Source organism: Armigeres subalbatus, chromosome 1, assembly GCF_024139115.2.
Source record: "Armigeres subalbatus isolate Guangzhou_Male chromosome 1, GZ_Asu_2, whole genome shotgun sequence".
In the NCBI taxonomy this organism is placed as follows: domain Eukaryota; kingdom Metazoa; phylum Arthropoda; class Insecta; order Diptera; family Culicidae; genus Armigeres; species Armigeres subalbatus.
Genome location: NC_085139.1, coordinates 176,328,338 through 176,351,793, shown reverse-complemented (window position 1 = coordinate 176,351,793; position 23,456 = coordinate 176,328,338). Strand labels below are relative to the sequence as shown.

Here is a 23,456-nt window from a genome sequence, read left to right as displayed (position 1 = left end):
TATGATCACGTCAAAAAGTTAAGCTCGCAACATTCTGATTTTGGGTTTGTTGTCATTACTGATTGGAAATGCGTATTATTGATAACAAATTGAACTATTCAAAATAATTGGTTATTATCGTTTTACCAAAAGGTTTTTCGTAGTTTACGTCGGGCGGTCATGTCTTGTACACAACCCTTCTGATTGTTTATATCCCAAGGCTGGCTCGTCTCGTGCCCCTGAAATAATATGCCGTGTAGTTATTTGCAAGTACATATACGTGTTTGGTCATCAAAAGCAGATAAAACATATTTTAGATCTGATTCAAACATTTAATTTGAATAATAAATTTCTTCTGTGTGTTACGCTTAAAAAGCGTTACTTTGAGGGAACCACTGACTTAAATTGGGAACACAGTACCTGCACAGAAAGAATAGGATTTGTTTTATCGGGAAACTACAGGTTATTTGCGGGTTCATTGCGTGACTATAGTTGACATTTGTGATTCGAATGATGATAATCAATCGGCGAGACTCTGATTCTTTCTAGCCGTGACGAACTTTGGGCGGAGCAGCTTATTTCTGTTGACTTACACCTGCGTTTTCTTCCAAAACGCTTGGGGGCGTTCTGCTTGACGGCAGCATCTATCGGTGCCAGTTGAGGTGCACGGAATCTTCTTCGGTGCTGCAGTGGATGCGTGTTGGGAAACTTTTTTCGTCTCGTTTCTGCTGCTCCGTGCTGAATCGTCGGTAATGAACGCCAGACTTCTGACTAAAAATAAGTATGCTGCCTGGCCGGATTAGCAAACATTTGCCAAGGTGAAGATACCACCGCTTTTCACCTCATCTAAGGATGTCGCCATACTCCGCACAGAGCTCGGAAAGAAGCAGATTTTCCCTCTGTTTAAGTTGTGCGGCATGGGAACCAAAATTATCTGCACCACCGAAGCCAACTATCAGGACGTCAGTAAACACCTGCTGACCCAAAACGGCGAATTCTACTAGCATGATGCCCTTGGAACAAAGCGTCTCAAAGTTGTTATTCGCGACCTTCCGAAGGCAATTGTTGACAAACTGAAGGCCAACAATTTGAAGCCGATTAAAGTGTTTCCCATCAAGCGCGTTGAAGGGAATAGTCACCGGGATGTACTGTACCTAGTCTATTTGGAGAACGGCTCTACCACGCAGTCGTTCCTGCCCCAAGCGTGCCGAGTTCATTGCCATCCGCAAAAAGGCTTCATCGAAGAACCAACCAGGTCGACGACGCGAACCACCTCCGTCGCAGGACTTTCCACCACTGCGGTACACTGTTTCGAACTTCCCGCCACTCAAGCAAAACCTGCAGAAGGCAACCCATGCCCCGGTCTCCTCTGTGCAGCAACGACTCGCGACAGCCGCTGCTACTCCACCAATGCGGAATCCTTTCCCATCCGCCTGGGGGAACGCGAGAACTAATGCTCTCACAGGTCTTCTTCTTATTCTTCTTCTTCTTATTCTTCTTCTTCTTATTCTTCTTCTTCTTATTTTTCTTCTTCTTATTCTTCTTTTTTATCAATGGCTCTACATTTCAACTGGAACTTGGCCTGCTTTCCAAGTTCGTTTTCAGTATTCTATTAGCATTTCCTCAGTTATTAATTGAAAGCTGTTCTATGCCCGCCATTGCATGAGTATGAGTAGAAAGTTTCCAACCCGAAAACATCCTAGACCGGACCGAGAATCGAACTCGCCATCTCCGGATTTGCATTTGCACACAAGGTTACTGAAGACCCGAGCTCTCACAGATCAGCAACCCAAAAACCTCTAGTCCCTAGAGAAAATTCCGGAGCTCACCCTGGGCCTGTTCCGCCGGCTACAAAGCTGTCGAACAAAGGATCAGCAGATCGTGCTGCCACCTCGGTGGTTATGACTTTTCTAGCCAAATAAGGGCCCTGAAAGTTCTATCAAGATTCTTAATTGGAATGCTTGATAAATTCAGAACAAAAGCATTGAATTGACCGACTTCCTTAGAGAAAAGTACATCGACATCGCAGCCGTCATCGAGGCACACTTTAAGCCCGAAGTGAGTATCTACATTCTCGACTTTCGACTTATGATACTCAATCAACCTGGCCCCGGGGAAGGAGTGGCCATTGCCTTGCGTCGTAACATTAATTGCCGTCTGCTGCCAAATTTTCAGCTGGAAATTGTCGGAGCTATAGGAGTTGAGGAGACTACCACCGTCGGTCCGATCACCATCATTGCTGTGTACTACCCCAAACAACATTTGCGGGATGGTTCTGCTGTGGTGGCGTGGGCGGTACATTATCGCTGGCGACCTCAACGCGAAGCACCAAGCCTGGGGGAACAGCAGGCTTAACCAAAACGGCACCATCCTCCAACAAGACCTAGATGAAGGGCACTACACCATATTGAGCCCGGATGCTCCCAGCTGGTTGAGCCGTTCTGGGGCACATGCAGTCCTTGACTTCTTTCTCACCAATATGGACAACAACACTTTCCCACCGGTGCTACCAATATCTCAGCTCTGATCACTATCCGGTGGTGCTGTAGGTGGGATCCTCGGCAAATCGACACCATCTTACCCGACGCAACTACCATCGTGCCAACTGGGATCGGTTCCAGCAGAGCGTGGATACTAACATCAACTACGAAGCGCACCCCAAGATGCCTGAGAGCATCGACCGGCAGCTACATTCTATGAAGGAGGTGATCTCGCAGGCGCGAAATCAACACGTACCGGGGTGGTCCGTCAGGTAAGCAATGTCCTAACCATTGATACACTCACCAAAGATTTAATCCGTCAGCGGAATGTCAAAAGAAGGCTATTTCAACGCACTAATCAGCCATCTTTGAAGACAAATGTAATCGCTTGACCAAAATTATCAAGGCCAGAATGGTGGACCTCAAAAATAATGATTTTTCCAGATCAGCGCTCTCCCAGTTTGTGCTAAGCCGTTCTGGGAGACAACTAAAATTTTGAAAACCAAACCACGTCCTATCCCACCGTTTATTCCGTTAGACAACAATGATTCTACGGATCGCTTAATAACTGCGGATGAGAAGACTGCTGAGATAGGCTCACACAGTCTTGGACAGAATATTATTAGTGAAGCTGTCGTCTGGCAACATGCAAACAATTTCGATCAACTTCCCAACGACTTCTCTGAGGACATCTTCAACTTGAAAATCAATCCCCATCAGGAAACCAGGGAGGGACCCAACCTCCCCTAAAAGTTATTGACCCATCAGCCTTCTCTCAGCGTTATCTAACCTTTTTGAAAAAGCAATTTATCGCCGGCTTCTCGAATCTTCCGAACAAAACAATATCCTGCTTGAGGAACGGTTTGGTTTCCGCCATGGTCAGACAACAGTTCACCAGCTTACCAGAGTAAAAATCATCCTTACTAGGAACAAGTCGGTATCCAAATCATCCGCCATGGCCCTGCAGGACGTCGAGAAAAAGCCTTCGACAACGTTTGGCACGATGGTCTGGTGCACAAGCTTCACAGGTACAATCTTCTCAACAATTATCTGTCGGCGAGGACATTCCGGGTCTCCATCGCAGCTACTTCGGATGCGCACCGCATCATCGCAGGCGTCCCCCAGGGCAGTATCCTCGAGCCCCTGTTATTTAATATGTTTACCTCCGACATCTCCAGTACCCCGAATTCTAGTACCTTGAACGCCATTACCCCGAAAACCAATACCCCGAATGGCCATTACCCCGAATACATTTCGAATCTGTAGTTTTCCATCATTATGTTTAACGGTGAAGGACCGTTTGGCTGAATATACCATTTGGCAGAACAGACCATTAAGCCGAAAATCATTTGGTCGAAAGAGTCATATAGCCATTAGCCGAATAGGACATTTGGTCGAAAGGGTGATTTGGCCGAAAGGGTAATTTGGCCGAATAAATCATTTGGCCGAATAGGTCACTTGACCGAATAGGCCATTTGGCCGACAAAGTCATTTGGCTAAAAAGGTCATTTGGCCGAAAAGCCATATACGGCTGAATGTGTCATTTAATGTCTCTCAACTCTCTCAACTGTAAAAAGTGAGAAATAAGAAGTTAAGAAGTTCACTTTTTACAGAGATAAATGAGAAATAAGGAGTGAGAAGTGAGACGTCTCACTTCTCTCTCCTTGTTTCCCACTTCTCAATGCCCGAGTAACACACTTGTCATAGACAAGTTTATGAAGACAATACACAGAGAGCTAGATTGGTAACGTCCTCTTTATTGCGTGTCTCGGGATTGTCTGACATTACCTCCCTACTCTCCTGTTCAATGCCTACTACGAATACCTACAGCTCGTTCCGCGATTCACCACCACCGCACGCATTTGTGATTGATTTTCATGGCGTAGAATTGCATCCAATAACGTCTCTACTGTAGTATGCCCAGCGGTACTCAGCATCAGCCTCAAATAGGGATCCGGTATTCCATTTATAACATATTTCATTATAGCTGCATCACCCAAATTGATTGACCTTGCTTTTGCTACAATGTTGTACACAAAGTGTTCATAAGTTTCATTAGAAGCCTTCACTCGTTTCATCAAAGCGCTGTGAACATCTACTTCATCATTTCGCGTTGGAAATGCTCTTGTGATTCTTTGTTTGAACTCATTCCAACCATTTATTGTTTCTTCCACACCTTCAAACCAGATTTTTGGAACTGCTCCTAATCGCATCGTCGCATAATGAAGGACAGCTCGATCTTCCCAGCCATAAACGTCTTTCAAACGGTCGAGTTTTCTTATCCATTTTTTAACTGTAATTTTCTGCAGATAGAACTCGGGAATAAGTCCTTGAATTTCTTCATAGTGTAAAAACATCTGAACGTTTCGTGGACACTTTCTGTCACACATATTCGATCTTAAGCTATTTGTGTTTCTATTCTGCTTCTCTTCACCTCTCATCACAACTACATTAACTCCACGTTCGCCAACAACCGTACAAGTACCAGTTTTGTGACGCGTTTCTATTTCTATTTCGCTATCATTCATTTCCTCTTGGTTCGTAACTTCGATTTCAGTTTGGTTCAGTTTCCCTCCAACGCTCGAAGAATTTTCATTTTCAACTCTTCGTCTTGGAAAGTCGCGTGAGATCATCATCCCACTTCTGAATTGAAGACAATACACAGACTATGGTATACATATAGTATAGTATACTCTCCTATGCATTGCCTACTACGAATACCTACATTTATGTAACTTATGCTCGACCGAATCCAGTCACATTATAGTTGCTGTAACGAGAGACGTTGTTTATAGATAGAGACCCGCAAACAGTGAAGCTGAAAGTACCAAACGCGGTACCAAACGTGCAAAGTAAACAAACATTACCAATCGATACTAAATGCAAGATAGGTATTGTAATCAACATGATACAAATTATAAAAAAGTTTGAAAAGTTCAGAAAATGAAGATGTTTTCAGAGTTCTTATAGCAAATTTGTATATGGTATTTTATCATATTTATTGTTGAATGTAAGGAAATGGTGCTAAAGAAGAGAAAATATGTTGTTGGAGCAAACGAAATAACTGCTCACACTGAGAGTCACTTCAAGTTCTTACAAATTTTTATGTTGCCGATCGCACATTATTTTTTTGTCTGCTGGCCGTGAAGCCAGAATTGCATTTATTCTCTCCGCGTGTCTCTATATAATACCATCATCTCTGGCGGTAACCAGATCGGCATGGGTTGTGCTGCTAGGGTGTGAAAAGTGAGAAGTTACAAGTAGTGAGACATTTAACTTCTCACTTTGCACTACTCACTTTTCACAGTAAGAAGTGGAAAATAAATAGTGAGAAGTGGGAAATAAATAGTGAGAAGTGAGATATCTCACTTTTCAACCTTATTTTTAATTTTCCAAATGACTTGTTCTGCCAAATGATCTGTTCAACCAAATGTCCTATTCGGCCAAATGTTTCATTCGGCTAAATGTCCTATCCGGCCAAATGTCCTATCCGGCCTAAATTCCTATTCGGTCAAATGTCCTATTCGGCCAAATGTCCTATTCGGCCAAATGTCCTATCCGGCCAAATGACCTATTAGGCCAAATGTAGTATCCGGCAAAATGCCCTATTCGGCCAAGTGGCCTTTTCGTCCAAATGACCTATTCGGTCATATGACCTATTCGACGAGATGACCTATACGGCCGGATGACCCGTTCGGCCAGACAGGTTTCGGCCTTATGATTTGTTCGACCTAGTGAAATTCGGCTAAATGGCTTTCGGCCAAACGACCCTTCCCGCGGCTGTTACATTTTCTAACAATTCTGCATAAGAACCTATCAAAACCTGTATCAGAGCTGGACATATGCGAAATGGTTAGATTCTTACACAAAAAATATAAGCTAACAAACGAATACTGTAAGAAAAGCTTTCAAAATTATAAGGTCTCATGCAATGTTTGTATAAGAATCTAGCATTTTCGCATATGTCCACTTCTTATATACACACTGCCGCTAATCGCAAGTCAGACTTATCTGTATATGGACGCCATATCCAGATAAGTCTGACTTGCGGTTAGCGGCTGTACAGGTTATGGTAGGTTCTTATACAACATTGTTAGATCAATCACCGATTGGGTGTAGTCAAATGATTAAGGGTTCTGTTTTACCAACATTTTTAATTTTTCGTCTAATAATCTCAAACTGTCATTCTACTTCACTATTACTAGGGATTTTAAAGATTTCCAGCATTGGACACTTGTTACCGGAGTTATTGCGGATTAAAAATGAGTGTTAGCATTTGACTATTTTCCAGAACGCATACATTGAAATGATTATTTTAGATATTTTGATTGGAAACGACGAATAGACGATGCCGAATTTGATCATGATGGTATTCGCTTATTTCCGTAAAGTGACCGCGTAACATGTTCCGAAGGAACGTTAGGGATCCAAAATACAGCCCATATTTTAAACCGATCAAATTCGTCGTTTTCAATCAAAATATCTAAAACAAATATTTCCAAAGTATGCGTTTTTAAAAATGACCAAAAGCTAAAACCCATTTCTTTAAGTCCGGATTGACTCCGGAACCAGGTTACCAATAATGGAAGTCCATTGAACTACCAATACTTGAAGAAACTCTGCTTTTTGGTGAAAGATGCGAAAAAAAAATGTTGAAAGACAAAATAGTGACAGCCGAAAAGATTTTTATATTGCGCACTTGCCCGGTATGAGGCGAACAGGGAAGATTATGCCTTCTTTTGCCCAGTATAACGGAGCTTTGCTTGTTTTATGTTACATGAGGAACAAGCATATACGGCGAACAAGAGAGATCTTCTCCTTCAATATGCTTGTCACCATACCCTTCTAGTTGTCACAGCAAGGTTTACCGCCGGTTTTCTGCAAACTACGTGGGCTGCCAAATTTCCTCCTGCTCTCTACATTGACCATGAGAACGTGCTGCAAAATTTCCACCCCATCTTCAATAGTCCTAAAAGGCAGAAAGTTCGTTCTTGGAGTGAATTAATAGGTACAACACGTCCTTAACGTTATAGCAGTCAGAATTTGCCACATTTCCTATATCTATTCTCGCTATAAAAAGATAGCCAGTGTTGGTAAAATCATTCACAAATCTCAATCAACGAGTTTGGTGATATGCGTCACGTCTAAGCTTTTCATGCCAAATCGTTTTACTCATTTACCAAAAAATCATTTCGCTTCAAAAAGCGTTTAAAATTTGGGGAGATTTTGTGTTTACACACGCAAGAGTATCATTTGTTCAGTGCGACAAACATCAATTCACTTACTATTAATTGCATATTATTCGGCAACTCGGCCGTACGAAAACCGTTTTTTTGTTAAATATCTTGGCTGTGCATATGCACAGCACATGTTTCGAAATGGACAAATTGATATGAAAATTGCGAAAAAGAATCCACGTGTCTTGGAGGGACTCGAACCCTCAACCTCCTACTTTCTAGATAGGCGTGATAACCCCTACACAACAAGACCACTTAAAGGTCACGTTTGGAAAAGCTACCAGAATCCGAGTACCAACCTCCACCGCGGTTAGCTCTTTTTTGCAAATTGAATATCTTTCGGATTCTTGATTCGTTCAATCAACAGTAAAGTACATGTGAAGATTGAACAAATCAAGCATCCGAAAGATATTTAATTTGCAAAAAAAGAGCTAACAGCGGTGACCTTAAAGTGGTCTTGTTGTGTAGAGGTTATCACGCCTATCTAGAGAGTAGGGGGTTGAGTGTTCGAGTCCCTCCAAGACACGTGGATTCTTTTTCGCAATTTTCATATCAATTTGTCCATTTCGAAATATGTGCTGTGCATATGCACAGCCAAGATATTTAACAAAAAAAATCAATTCACTGTTTTTAACGAAGGAGAAAAACAAGGAAGCCAACGATGATTCAACTCAGTCATGAGTTTTTAGGTGCTGAGTTGGGTGCGTTTCAACTCACGATTGATTTGAATCGTTTATGAGTTTTGAGATTTTGTGTTTTTACCAACACTGGTTAGACAGGATCACCGCCTCCGACAAGAGGTCGCACAGACTGATAAGGATATTTAAATATGACGACTTGAAATAGAGTCGAACTTCGGTATCATTATGTGTCCTACAATTTTAAGATCTGCAACTTCCCTATAAACACCAAAAAACTGATTATTTCAAACCTTTTAGTCAGAAACCATTTGTCTCGGAAATCTATAGGATGTTTAAAATAATTTGAGCACTAAACATATCCTTACTCTTCTGTTCAAATTTGCATTGTTCGTTGTACCACGATTACCCATTTTTCATTTTTCATTTTATCAGTGGAGCTAGAATGGTTAAAAGACTATGGGTTTATTGGGGAAGTTGACCAAAAAACATGTCAAAGAATTGACTGAGACAATAAAAAACAGATATATTTTTTTACGAGAAAGGTCAATTATTCGAGCTGCTACTTGCGCCAGCGAGTTTGGAAGCTGAAAAAGTTGGAAATGACCAGAATCGCTCTACTTCGTCTACAATGCGGTATAAGTTATAAAGATTGCGTGAAATGAATTCAGGTCTATTAGATATTCAAAAATATGGATTAAATCTAAAGATCTTGCCACAGATATTTCTTTCGCAGAATAGGGCACTGCACAGTCGTGCTATATTACTTTTCCATTGCATAGAAATTAGACAACAAAAAGACCACTGACTGTCAAAATTTACAGTTACTGGCTTTGTTGTTTTCAAACTTTCATGACTAACGAAAGAGAAAGAGATTCGTTGCAGTGCCCTATATTGAATTTTACAAAAGGTACATTATTTCTAAACTCCTTTTAAAGTTACTTTTACTTGAAGTGGCACAGATCAGTATCACAGAAAATCAATGACCTAGTTTTTGTTTTTTGCAAAACACAAAGCTCATACCAACCAAACACACGTGGGTCTAGCTAGATATATCAGTTGCAATAAACGGATGGAGCGCGTAAAATTTTTACAACCGTCCCGAGCTGAAATCATAAACCGAAAACGAACCCCCACCGGTAGTCGTTTTCTGGGAAGGATAACTTTGCGCCATAGCGTGAGCGTGGCTACACCGTCGAAATGGTTTACCAAAAATGAACTTGGAATGTCCCATTTAAAAACAAAAAAAAATGGTTACCAACACTCACCATTGGAATCGCTAATCCGGGGCGAGTTTATTGTGGAGTCTCCGCCATTATTGCTGCCGCCCCCGCCGCCCGGTCCATTGTTAAAGATGCCAACGGTGGACGCCGAAGTGGACGCTGCTGCGGCTACCGCTGAGAGCATTCCCATCGTTGTAGCCGCCGCCGACGGGTGTTGTCGATGGTGTTGAAGCTGCTGCTGCTGTTGTTGCTGTTGCTGTTGTTGTTGGTGTTGCTCAATGCGATCGATGGCGGCCAGCATGTGCGGTGCAAAATGGGCTGGATTGGTGGCCGCATGGTGGTGGAAAAAATGCGAAGTTGGAAATCCAGCCGCAGTCCGACCATTGAGCTGCCGCCAATCGTTGGCCATATGTAAATGGCCCGCCATACCGCCTAATTGATGTGGAAACCCTGGTCAAATGATGTTGCCCGTGCACGAGATGCAACAGCGGGTGGCAATCGATGTCCACGAATGGTGGTTGCGTTATGGAGGAAGAAAAGGAGCGAATGTTTCGTTAGTATAATGTTAGCTTCAAATATAAATTAAAAAAAAAAAATCATTCAATGAGCTTTAAAAAAAGCTTTTGTAGATACCTTACAAAGTTACATAACATGATGCAAAATGCTAATCTTTCTATAATTATTTTTAAATGATAAAAAAAACCAATGTCTGAAAAATTTCCACACAACCCAGTGGAATGTTTTACTCCTAGAGAACTCAATACATAATGCAGCAGTCATAATATCTCGAATTTCATATCTGTAGATAAAGCATCTTAAAAAAACACTCAATATGGTACTTTTCACGCAAACCGACACTCCATAGTATTTTCGTCACTATAAAGTACCTATATGCGTTAGGGGAAAATGTCCAATGGAAATCGATTTGGATCAACGGTGGTTCTTTCGATTTCGACAATATAATCCGTATAGTGTTTTTTTTAATGCTTCCCGTGATCCAAATCTAAATTACTCGTGTTTTCAAGGGCACACTATAGATAGTAAAATCCTTCACTATCTATAGGGCACACCACTGAATCCGGAAGCAACAACTGTCATTTATATTATTTAGGCTTCGCTGCATCGTAGCATGCGTGAAATAATAAAAATGACAGTTGTGCGTTGCTCCCTATAGGGCACTGCACGGACTGCTTTGTCTCTTTTTCGCTGCAAAGAAATTTGAAAACAACAAGGCCAGTAAACGTCAAATTTCATAAAGAACGAAAGAGAAAGAGATTCTTCCGTGCAGTGCCCTATTGAGTGCTGTGCCCTTGAAAACGCGAATTTTGTTTTGCTTATTCTTAAGTATAAGGTGCCTGCCAGAGTAAACGCGTAAACGCGCTTCGCTTCGCATCGCACTTCGCGTCTACTCTGGCCGCACCCTAAACCTTTCTTAAGCAGTTAGTATAAAGCAGTATGTCTGTTAGATTGAATATTTATTATTGAACGAAAGTATGCGATGTATTTATCAATCAAAGAGAGCGTCATTTTTTTCTATTCGGGAAACAAATGTTTGTGGCAAGCATCTTCAAACGTTCTCATTCTATTTTCTCTTCTTTTTGCAATGCTAAAGCACCGAATGGAGATAATTTTGAAATGACTGTCAGTTCTAATCTTCATTGTTAATTTGAAAATAAAAATCCATTTTAAAACATGTTATGCAGGATAAACTAAAATAGTTGGCCTTCAAAACAAACAAAAACTGGTCCAGGGTATAATCCCTAGCCATTAGGAAAATTCTTAATGCTCGATTCAGTATTTGAAAGTCCTTCATTATGCATGCAACATCCATGAATGACGTTTTCCATTACTGTAATGCATTGGGCGGTATAGCGGTGTGGCAAATGGCGCTCATCTTGTCTGTACCCGACCCGTTGAAACAAAGAACAAAAAAGGATACATACAAAAGTAGAAAATCCTTTTCCTCCCGAAGTACATAAAAAGTGGAATGAATTTTTCACTAATAGCAACATCTTTTGCTTTGGCACACCGAGCTCTCAATCTCGAGGAAAACGGTCCTCATGCCGTTGATTGCACTGCACAGATGCTGCAGCGTTGCTTTATATAAAGACAGCACACCGAAAGCGTTCCGTTAGGATGGATGCAGAGGAAACTATTCGTACTGCCAGCGACGTTGCCCGCACAGCACGATGCTGCTATAGACGATGCGGTATATACCACCGTCATCTCTGTAAAGTACGAACCCTTTTCCCAGGTTGGCTAGTTCGAGGAAAATGTACGAGTCTTCGCTTGAGCTCCTTCAGCGCTGGAGAACCAGTCTACCGAGCAGAAATCAAACCAGAAAAACCCGTCTCCACACTATAAAAAACCCAAGTATGTGGTGCTGTTAAGGAAAACCTTTGTGCGATAAAGGGTTAGCCACTGTTAGGCGAACCTTTCCTCGACCTTCAATTCTTTCCCCAGCCTCCCCTTCATCTTTCATCCCTTTCTTACAACTGCACTGCTGCCTGCTGAAAAATTCACACCACCATACGGCGCCACCCTCACATAAACGCCGCCTCGCGCACACAAACATACTCCAGTTCCATCCGTCTCCAAGAGGCACACGTATGTATGAGACGAGGAGCACATGGAAAATATCTCCATCATCATCTATCTCTAGTCAGCCAGCAGTACCCGCAAGCCAAGCAACAAACGCCTGGCCTGGCCTGGAACTTGCATTTAGTAGTAGTGGGGAGTAACCGGGTCTCATTGGTGCGCCGCAAAAGCACCAGCCTCGGAGACGATCCCGTTGTCAGCGTTCCTCCACTTGACCTCTGGATATTTTTTTTTTCGCTTGCTTCGAATTGCTACATGAAATATAAGAATTCCAGGAAGATGCCGTCGGCTAGAAAGAAAAGTTATGGTGCAACATACCCTTGGAAGCTTTTTTCGAGCTTTAATAAGGATTGTAATGGGGAGTTTTTCGTAATAATGAATAGTTCAATATTGCTCGGTTTTAACTAGCCACCAACAAGCTTTGATATCTTTGGAAAAGATAAGCGAAAGAAAGTGTGGTAGTTCATATGCTATTAAATTATCGTGGATGCTTCAGAGAATCGATTATTTCAACGCAGCAGTATGCTAGTTCGCCGACTGGCTGACTAATCCACTGCTCCACTGCAACGTAGTCTCGATCCCTCGACGGTCATGCACCTAACTTCCTGACTCCCCCCGGCGTCGAGGGTGGTCCACCAGTTCCGGTGAAGGAAACTTCCGCACTGGTGGTGCCCCGACTACCGGCGGCTATCGCAGGGGACGCTTTCACGCATTGCGCCGACATCGTCCTCGGGTGCCCTACGTACCCAAATCGCTTTCTTCTTCTTTCTTCTGCAGGTTGGCTGTTCGAGTGCCGAGGTCGGTCCGACGATTCCGGTTGGCAGAAAACTTCCGGTTCACCGGCGCCGCGACGACCCGAAGCCAAACACTGCTCACTGCGCTGAATACTCCCCAGAATTGCCACTTATTCGCTGATCTCGCTTCCATATACGCTGCAGCTCCAAAAGGAGATTTGCGTCACGACTCTGCTTACCGAATTCCACGTGTCTTCCTCGTGACACATTCGCTCTGCGATATTATCCGCCCTTGGGACAGGCATTTCTCTACGAATTTCCGCAAACCGCGGACAATAGAACACCACATGCTCCGGCGTCTCTTCAACATTCTCACATTCTGGACATAGCGGGGAATTGGTGTGTCCGAACCGATGTAAATACTTCCGAAAGCATCCGTGGCCCGACAGGAACTGCGTCAGGTAGAAGTTCACTTCGCCATGCTTTCTGTTCATCCCCGTCGACAGATTTGGAATGAGCCGGTGGGTCCACCTTCCTTTCTCCGTACTGTCCCACTTCAATTTTCGCCACCTTTACCACCATCACTGGTAGCACTCGATGTCTTCCGCCAGGGTGATGCAAATGGGTACCATCCCGGCGATAACGCATACTGCCTCCGACGATATCGTTCTATACGCACTTGCAACTCGTATGGCCATCAGCCGGAACACACTTTTCAGCTTTTCCCGGTTCCGCTTGGTTTGCAGTGCATTGCCCCAGGCAGGAACCCCATACCGCAGTATCGATGACGAGACACTAACTAGCAGACGCCTCGTGCTGCTTCGTGGGCCGCCAACGTTTGGCATGATCCTCGCTATTGCGTTCATTGTATTCGCCGACTTTTCACAGGCGTAGTCAACGTGGCTGTTGAAATTTAGCCGGTCATCGATCATCACTCCCAGGTGCTTCAGTGATCGCTTCGAAGCAGTCGCATGTCCTCCGACGACGATTTCCATCCGCTGGATAGCCTTGCAGTTGCTGACTAATAGCACCTCCGTTTTGTGGTGAGCTATTTGTAGCTTAACTCCATTCATCCAGCTCTCGATCGTGGCTATTGCCTCTGTCACAGACGCCTCCACTTCTTCGAGTGTCTCGCTCATCACTGTTAATGACACGTCGTCCGCAAAACCCACGATTTTCACTTTCCTGGGCAGCCGCAGTGTCAGGACTCCATCATACATTCCGTTCCAGAGCGTTGGGCCGAGTATGGAGCCCTGAGGAACACCCGCTATAACACACATCGACTTTTTCCCTTCGTTCGTGTCGTACCCCAGGACTCTGCTCTCAAAGTAGCTCTTTAGGATGTGGCAAAGATATTCAGGAACCCGCATTCTGTGCAGCGCAGCGGCAATAGCTTCAAAGCTGGCACTGTTGAACGCGTTCTTTACGTCTATCGAAACCACTGCGCAGTATCGATCTCCTTTTCGCTTCTGTTTAGATGCTTTCTCAGCACTCTCGAGCACAGTGCGAATTGCATCCACTGTCGATACTCCTTTGCGGAATCCAAACTGCATGTTTGACAGTCCATGCTCACCCTCCATACAATTCGTCAGCCTGTTTAGGATGATCCTCTCCAGAAGTTTCCCAACTGTGTCTATCAGGCATATAGGCCTGTACGCAGCAATACTAGCTTCTGGGTCTTCCACATTTCTGGAAAGTTACCCTCGTCTAGGCACTTCTGGAGTACCGTTCTGAACATATCCGGATATGCCAAAATTGCAGCTTTCAGGGCCACGTTTGGTATTCCATCTGGACCGGGTGCTTTCTTCATTTTCAGGCGCTTCGCAGCATCTGCCAGCTCATCATTGGACACTTGCCGACCCTCGGAAATTGCTTCTTCTTCTCCGTACGGTATCGGTGGCCACGTAGTCGGATCGTGTTTCGGGAAGAGACCCTCCACGATTTCCTTCAGCATGACTGGGCACATTTCAGCTGGCGTCGACGGGCCTTTAATCTTCGCCATTACAACGCGGTACGCGTTGCCCCAGGGATTGGAGTCTGCTTCTCGGCATAGCTCGTTGTAGCAATCTGACTTGCTAATCTAGATTCCCCGTTTCAATGCGGTTCTAGCTTCCCGGAACACCGCCTTGCGCTCCTCTCTCTGGTTCCGTCCTCGCTCTCTGTGCCCGCCTCCTGGATCTAAGAAAAGCAGCGACGGATTGCTCCGGATTGCTCCTAGGCTCCAGTTTTCGCGGCATTGCGACATCACAAGCCGCTACCATCCTTCTTATCAGTTCGGCCGCATCGTCGTTCTCGAAACTGTTGTCCGGTCGAAGTGCCTCTATAAAGAGGTCCTTGTCGAAGGCTTTCGTCTTCCACTTCTGCTCAGCGGTCACTCTTCTCTGTGTTGTCGCATGATTTCGTTGCCCAATACAATAGCGAATCGCCTGGTGATCGCTATGGGTGTACTCTTCGCTAACTCTCCAGTTCATGTTCGCCATCAACGAAGGACTGCAGAACGTGACATCGATAATAGACTCCCTCCCGTCTCTCCGAAATGTGCTTACGGAGCCTTCATTGCACAGTCGTACATCTAGCTTCGCCTCTCGTATTGGTGACTCTGCTGCCTTACTCCACAGCCCAGGCATTGAAATCACCTCCCATAATTACCGGCCTTCGTCCGATCAGGTTGTCGGTTAACCGCTCTAGCATCTGGCTAAACTGCTCCACTGTCCACCTTGGAGGCGCATAGCACCTGCATACGTAAACGCCGATGATTTTGACGATCACGAATCCCTCACATGAAGTCTCTACCACTTCTTGGATAGGAAAACTGCCCATAACTTGTATTGCAGCCATTCCCTTTCTATCAGCCACCCAGTTTCCGTTATCAGGAGGAACTCGATACGGCTCTGCAATTATCGCTACATCACACATCGTTTCTGTTGTTGACTGCCATAACAGTTGCTTTGCGGTATCGCAGTGATTCAGATTAATCTGAATTATGTCCACTACTGCTGACCTGCGATTGCCTTCTGATATGCAGGGCATTTGTAGCCACCCGTCTGATGGTCATTTCCGTCCTCTGGTGTGCAAAGCATGCACTTGGGTCTTTACGTGCAGTCTTTCGCAAAATGACCTGTTTTTCCGCATTTCCAACACTTGTTGGATCTGTCCGGACCTTTGCAAGCTCCTACCCAGTGTCCATAGCCCAAACATTTGAAGCATCTCTCCATTTGTTTGTTCACTGGCGGGGCGGCTTTCAATGGGCATTTTGACCATCCAACAGCCAGTTTGCCTACCTCCAGAATTTGTTTAGCAGCAGATACTGGCAGACGAATCATCGCTGTTTGTGTGCCTCCGTATGCTTTCCTTATTCGGACAGTCATTTGCACCTCACCCAGATTACACTGTGACTTTAGTGCATCCTTAAGCTCCTCTTCCGACGTGATCTCGTCTAGATCCCTGCACATTATTACCATCTCTGGAGTCAAGGATTTAACTTCCGCTTCTGCGCCCTGCGATTTTGCAATGCGCTCTTGCGTGATCGAGCTATCAACCGTAGGGTCCTTCTTTAGCTCGAAGAGCATCTCTCCGGTTTGTGTGCGCCTGGTCCTTACTTTGTTCTCGCCTAAGTCCCTCAGCTCCGGATCCTCTCTAACCTTCTTCAGGAGCGCTGCATACGTCGTAGCGTCTTTGGCCTTGACGAGTACGGCTTGTCCCTTAGACGGTTTCTGACGCAACGGAGGCTTTCCTTTCTTGTACTGCTCCATTTTTCTCGCCTCTTTTCGCTTCAACTGTCTATTTCTTTTCTCCTTCTGGCCTACTACGGTACTCCACCCTTCTCCCTGTGAAGTAGCGTCTGTTCCTTCCACTGCGTTCTCCCGCGTTTGCCGCTTGAGTCCGCCTGGCCTCCCGTCTCCAGGCGAGGTTCTGGCCCTTTTGGGAGTCATCTATCTATCTATCTATCTATCTATCTTTCTATAGCTCATTTATATGTATGTTTGTATGTATGTTCCAGCAGATCCTTAGAACCCATCGACCGATATCAACTAAATTTTCAACAAACTTTTTTCATCTTAAGGAGATGACGTGGGATAATCGTTGGAACAGGGGGAGGGGGTGTATGGGGTGGGAGTAGAAATTTGCGCCGTCGCGCCACGCCACCACCGCCGATAATTTTGGATTGTCACGTTGGTGGTCTTTAATTTTCCACGCTGATTCAAATTCGAAGAAGTCCGCAGTTCTGTAGACTTTATCAATTCATCCCTAGAAAATCACGTTAGAACTCCAGAGATTGTCTCGTTGTAAAAACAATGATTTCCTTTAAAACTCATTACAATTTCAATACAACTTCTGGTATACATTTCAAAGGATGTCCCGTTAAAATAAAAATAAAACAAACGGGTAGAAATAGAATTCTTGAACAGAGAAGAGCAGGGTTTGAATCCAAAGGAGAATGAGAAAATCTCTCACTTATCATATCTGTATACACTCTCGATAGGTAACATACCGTGAGTGACGTTTTACGCTGACGCTGACGTTTCGTTAGCTGTTACGATAATGAACTGATTTGGGGGCTACAACCAATGATAAATTTCTTTTAATAAGCCCCAATTGCGGGGGCTCCGGATCTGATGATGCATTTACACTTGTTATACACATCATTTCTGAAAATTTTACAGAATTCGAATTGTGCCTGAATTGCAGGAAGCCGTTGATAGAGCTAAAATTGTTAAGCTCGTAAGGCTGAAAGTTGTTTGGCCTAATATATCGATTGACCAAACAAACCATTTGGCAGAAGCCAATCGAATCTAAAATTATGTTGCCAAAAATGTCATTTGGTCGAACAGTTCCTTTGGTTGAAATAAAAAACAGTTGGCTTAAGAGCTCAATTGGCTGAAATGGTCGTATGACAGAAAGGGTGATTTGACCTAGCCGTTTAGCCGAATAGATCATTTGCATTTTATCCGAAATGGTTGTTTTTCAGAAAGGACATTTTCAGCCCAAATTTATTTCGGCCAAATGCAATTCGGCTTGATGATTTTCAACTTAACGTACTATTCGGCCAAATGGCTTTCCATCTAATGATTTTTGGCCAAACGATTCTCCTTTTTTATAATTTTTATTGAATTTCCGTAAGATTTCCGTAAGCCAAAAATCTTATTTTTTCGTCGTTGAAATACCGAACAGTTTTACAACAAAAAATAAAAAGATCAGGTGGTTCTGAACCATTTTTTGTAAAAATTTCGTAAAATTTGTGAAAATTACGAAGAATATGCCATAGAAATTTAAAAAAATCTATGAAAGTTACGAACAATTTGTCGTTGATATCCATTTTTTGTTGACGTCTCCCGCCGAAGATCTGAAGATGTCTTTGTGTAAATATCGAAGAATTATCAAAAGAAACTTTTCTGGATTATCTGAATATTTTCTTGAAGAAACTTGAAACAATTTTTCGTGAAAATTATAAAGAAATTTTCATGTGTATTCCAAAGAATTTCCCACGGAAATACCAAACAATTTTCTTTGGAAATTCCAAAGTGCTCCCTTGGAATTCCAAAGAATTCTCAAACTTTAAAGTAGCATGGAAAATCTGAAAATAATTTTCAAATGAATATTTTGCAAAAGCTCAAGGAATTTTCGGAAGACGTTCGTCAGATTTTTCTAATGATATTCAAAAGACTTTTTCGTTGATATTTTGAAAACATCCTAAAAAAATGCAAAAAGAATCTTTAAAAAACAGATTTAAAAAAATCTCCACGCCGATTCACGCCGCCACCACCGTTTTTCGGACTGGCGCACACCTCTAGGTGGGAGGTTATTGTTTAGTTATCGATCAATTTAGTGTAACTTCTCAACTCTTTGGCCGATTTCAATCAAATTTGATTATGTTTATTATAATAAAGTTAGACATAATGTATTTTACGCATAATGGACGTTAGGCATAATTTAAAACCCCATTTTTTAGTTCATCCGAGTAATAATACCAAAAAGACATGACCCTTTAAGTTTTATCCGTCTATCGGAATCATGGTTTGCCCAGTGAAAAGCAATGATTAATGTGCTTCCTTCTGGATGGTTGATGTAATGCCTTCTTCTGAGGTAGACATTTGCTCAGAATCAGGCAACGATTGATGTGCTTCTTTCTTTAGCCTGTCTTCGAAAAATGAAGTATCAATAACTAAACACAATTACCCTGTTGACCAATTGGTTTTATCGTTTTACGATTAAAAAATCCTGCAAATCAAATGGCAATTCCGTGCAAGGCCGGGACGCAGAATTAAAAAAGGCGTTCATAGTAGATTGAGCAGTCGGCTGAGGGCTACTTTTCTTTTCTTCTTATCGAAAGGATATGACCAGAAAAATATTTTTTATGATAATGTTGAGTCTTGAAAATGAAAATAATCCCGCGACAGCTTGTCAGTCGGCGACTAATTGCGACTCCCCACAACTATCGTCTTAATCTTCATGCATTGCAATGCAAACAAAATAAGCGGAATACTAACAAGCCGAAACTTGGGGGGGCATAAATTACGCTCTTTTAATGTGTTTCTCGTGGATTGCACTTTTGAAAAGTTATGGCCCTACAAATACTTGGTTGTTCCAGACAAAAAAGTAATTATCAAGTTTAAAAAAATATGTGATGCGCTGAGTACCAGCATGAAACACAAACATTATGAATTTTTCAATTCTATCAATTGATAGAATATGATGCTTGAGGACCATACAATGTTGATGTTTAAGTCACATCATAATGCTGAGCCAGTGAAAGTAGAATCGTTTTGAAACGCTTAAAACAGGAATAGCGGTACAAACTTTCCAACCGACGCTTGGCCACAATCTCTTAGCAATCCATGATGGAAGGCATCTTTGTATTAAGGTAAATGATTCCGTGTAGAGGAATCCAGCTTCTTTAACCCGTTCACCTTCCGCCAAAGACAACCTCCGCGTGTTTCACACGCCACAGGAGCTTCCAATGCCGTCATCATCATTGCAATCATCCACCGTTCAACGAGAATACACAAAAGTCGCGATTCTCTCGCTGCTCATACTGGTGGCAGCAGCGCCAACGTCGCGAGACTTTCTCAAAGGAAGCCAGCGAAGTGGATTTTCTCCGCCGTCTCTGAGAGCTTCTCAAGGCACATTGTACATAGGACAATATTACACGAACACAGTCAACGGATTCATTAATCGAAATCTCAGAGAACTGGCTCCAAGAGCAAAATATAAGGCAGACAAAAAATCAACATAAAATATTTAAATCCCCAGCTGGGATACTTTACTTTTATCCACCATGCTTCTCGGTCCCTTTCTAGCCTGTCATAATCGAGAAGCCGGAGGAAACGCTGTCGAGCTCATTTTGGATTCATCCTTTCCATTCTGAGGGTGGCTGACGGGGAAAATTCTTCGAGCCAGGATTTTTCCAACACGGACACCACTTCCAGTGAAAACCGTACCCGCTGCTGGTTGGCCACACTAGGTGAATGGTTGAAAACAAGCTAGAGTCGTGCTGAATTTTCCGCGAAGATAGATAGTGGAGATCTCTTCTGTCGAAGAAGAAATTCTACCAAACGTTTGGAAACAGTGAACTCTCGTGGAAGGTGATGTGCCTAGGATCTGTTTTTCACAACTGCATGCCGTCGGCACTTATTGTGATATGCCAGCGAGTTGTTCGTTGGCTGGTTTTAGGAGATTTGGATTTAGATTGTTGCCACATGCAGAAGTTATTCAAATTAATGGTGAATAAAATTCAGCAATAGTTATGTTGAGCCCCGTGTAGTGATAAGTAATCTTTTGTCTAACAGGAATGTCACCGCCTCAGGGGTGATATCGGACTAAGTCCCGGGACCAAAATAAAACTAAATGGATAGTGGACTTATGTCGTCAGTAATCGCACTTGCTAACTGATATAACGTCATTTTAGTATTAAAATATGCACCTGATTGCAATAATCCGATTCTCGATTGCATTCGATTCGATTCTCAATGGGCATTAAGCTGATCGAGGGAAAAAGTTATGGAATTCTAAGGGGCATGGATATGCATTTACACTCTGGCTATTCGGATAGAATTCTTTGTTCTTTTGACGTAGGACTACGTCTGTGTTTTCTATATTGGGGTACACTTTACGATTGCTTTACGAAATCGGGGATCGTCACGAAAATATGATAGACTTTAAACTTTAATATCTAAGCCGTTTCTCGATGGATTTTCATTTTTTTTGGACCATTCGATCAAGGATGAGTCAACGCTTCTTTGTATTTATTTGTAAATACCGATTTTCAACTATTTATTATCGATAATTGATGAAAAGTTTAGAAATAGGTAAACTAACCAATCACGTTCATGCATCACTAGCACAGACATCAAAAATCAATCACTTGCGGATTTGGATCTAATCCTCAGTTTGAACAAGGTTTCACGCAGAGCAGACGCATCAAAGCGATCGCAGCGGAGCGAACACAGCATCACGGAGGCGCTAATAACATTTTCAAAGGAAATCAATCGCATTGGTGGTGGTCCTCGATGTGTTGCTGCAGATCATTCAACCTCAACGAACCAGAATTTCATATGAAGAAAAGGTTGACCATAAAAATAGCACTGTGGCGATCCCGCACCGCCAGTGCCGATGCTGAAAATTTATTACAAATTGTGGTGTCAGTTAGTTGGAAAGGAACATTGGGAAAAAATTGATTCTTCTCAGGACCAACATTTTATGAAAAGAAAGAGTTAATTGCGAAAAAAGACTGTTTCGGTGGCATCGGGTTTGGCGTGGTAGTTTGGTTGCTGTTAGTGATTCCATCCATTAAAATTCACTACATCATCTCCCTAAGACGCGCTATAAAATTCGCTATTTACGATTGAGTTTTACACTTTGAAGAAAGTTTATTTCGGATAGTCGGATCAACCTTCTTTTGTATAAAATCAATGAAGACGCCATCTCAGTGGAAACTATCTACAGCAACCACCCATCGGTGAACGTCGCTCGGACAGACAGATGCCGAAAGAAAATGTTTTGTAATATGAAGAAACTTCGTCTTGAGTCAAACTTCTGTTGTCATTCCTCGCAACAATCTTTTGAAAAAGTTTCATAGGATTCTTTGAATTTATTATTCTTCGAACGGTCTGTTGTCTGGAAACCCGATCGAAATGGCTCGCGCGCGCCGAAAGCAGCTTTCTTATATCTAATGAAGTAATTTCATTAGTACCGCCCCTTCATTAATCGTTATGAGTGCACATTATATTTACAACCATATCAGCTCACAAAGGGCGGGGCTAACGGGCTTAATTTATTAAATATAAGAAAGCTGCTGTTCAAACGCGCGCGAGCCATTTTGATCGGGATTCCACAGGGAGCGGTTCGACATTTGATGCAGCGGAGCGGACACAGCAGCACGAAGTGGATGGCAGTGTTGCAATGCTGTAAATTTATTTCAACCTTTGGAGGCTTAGCGAAAAATCATCAAGTGGCTGTCGGACAGTTGCAGCGCAAGGTGTCGACAAGCGATTGGATGCAGTTAGTTATTTGAATGGGAATTGGGAAAAGAAAATGGGTTCTTCTCAGGACCAACATTTTACGAAAAGAAAGAGTTAATTGCGAAAAAGGACTGTTTCCGTGGCATCGGGTTTGGCGTGGTAGCTTGGTTGCTGTTAGTGATTCCATCCATTAAAATTCACTACATCATCTCCCTCCGACGCGCCATCAAATTTGCTATTTACGAATGAGTTTTGCACTTTGAAGAAAGTTTATTTCGGATCAACCTTCTTTTGTATAAAATGGTGCCTTTTGTATAAAATCAATGAAGACGCCACCTCAGTGGAAACTTTCTACAGCAACCACCCATCGGTGAACGTCGCTCGGACAGACAAATGCCGAAAGATAATGTTTTGTAGTATGGAGAAACTTCGTCTTGAGTCAAATTTCTGTTGTCATTCCTCGCAACAATACGCATCTTAGATAAACAACATCTCATAACAAAATTCAGAATCTTGCGAGAAAATTTCATAAGATTCTTAAAATTTGTCATCCTCCGAACGGTCCGTTGTCTGCGGAGTCCCGATCAAAATGGCTCACGCGCGTCGATAACCAGCTTTCTTATATCTAATGAAGTAATTTCATTAGCCCCGCCCCTTCATTAATCGTTATGAGTGCACATTATATTTACACCTATACACCTATACCTTAATTTATTGAATACAAGAAAGCTGCTTTCTAGCGCGCGCGAGCCATTTTGATAGGGATTTCGCAGAGAGCGGTTAAATAAGATTTTACGCAGAGCCGACGCAGCGGAGCGAACACAGCAGCACGAAGGCGCTCTGATAGTATTTTCAAAGGAAAATCATCGAATTGGTGGAGGAAGTCTGCGTTGGTTTTCGTCATTCAACCTCAACAAACCAGCATTTTATGTGAAGAAAGAGTTGATTACAAAAATGACGTCTGTTTCGATCCCGTGCGATGCAGTGGCGATGCTGAAAATTTATTCCAAATGGTGGCGTCTTAGCGAAAACTCATCGAGTGGTCGTCGAACAATAACAATACGAAGTGGAATCCTAACCCGAACGACTAGACAAGCACAGGAGAGCAG

General features: G+C 42.9%; 1 protein-coding gene across 2 annotated transcripts in view; it reads right to left on the bottom strand.

The window, feature by feature from the left end:
• The window catches only part of LOC134205553 (segmentation protein Runt), a 208,248-nt gene that overhangs the window by 12,044 nt on the left and 172,748 nt on the right, over positions 1-23,456 (bottom strand). For both annotated transcript variants that reach the window (XM_062680879.1, XM_062680881.1), the window contains exon 5: positions 9,603-10,007. In XM_062680879.1, coding sequence (XP_062536863.1) covers positions 9,603-10,007 — 405 coding nt within the window. The remainder of the gene's footprint in view (positions 1-9,602; positions 10,008-23,456) is intronic.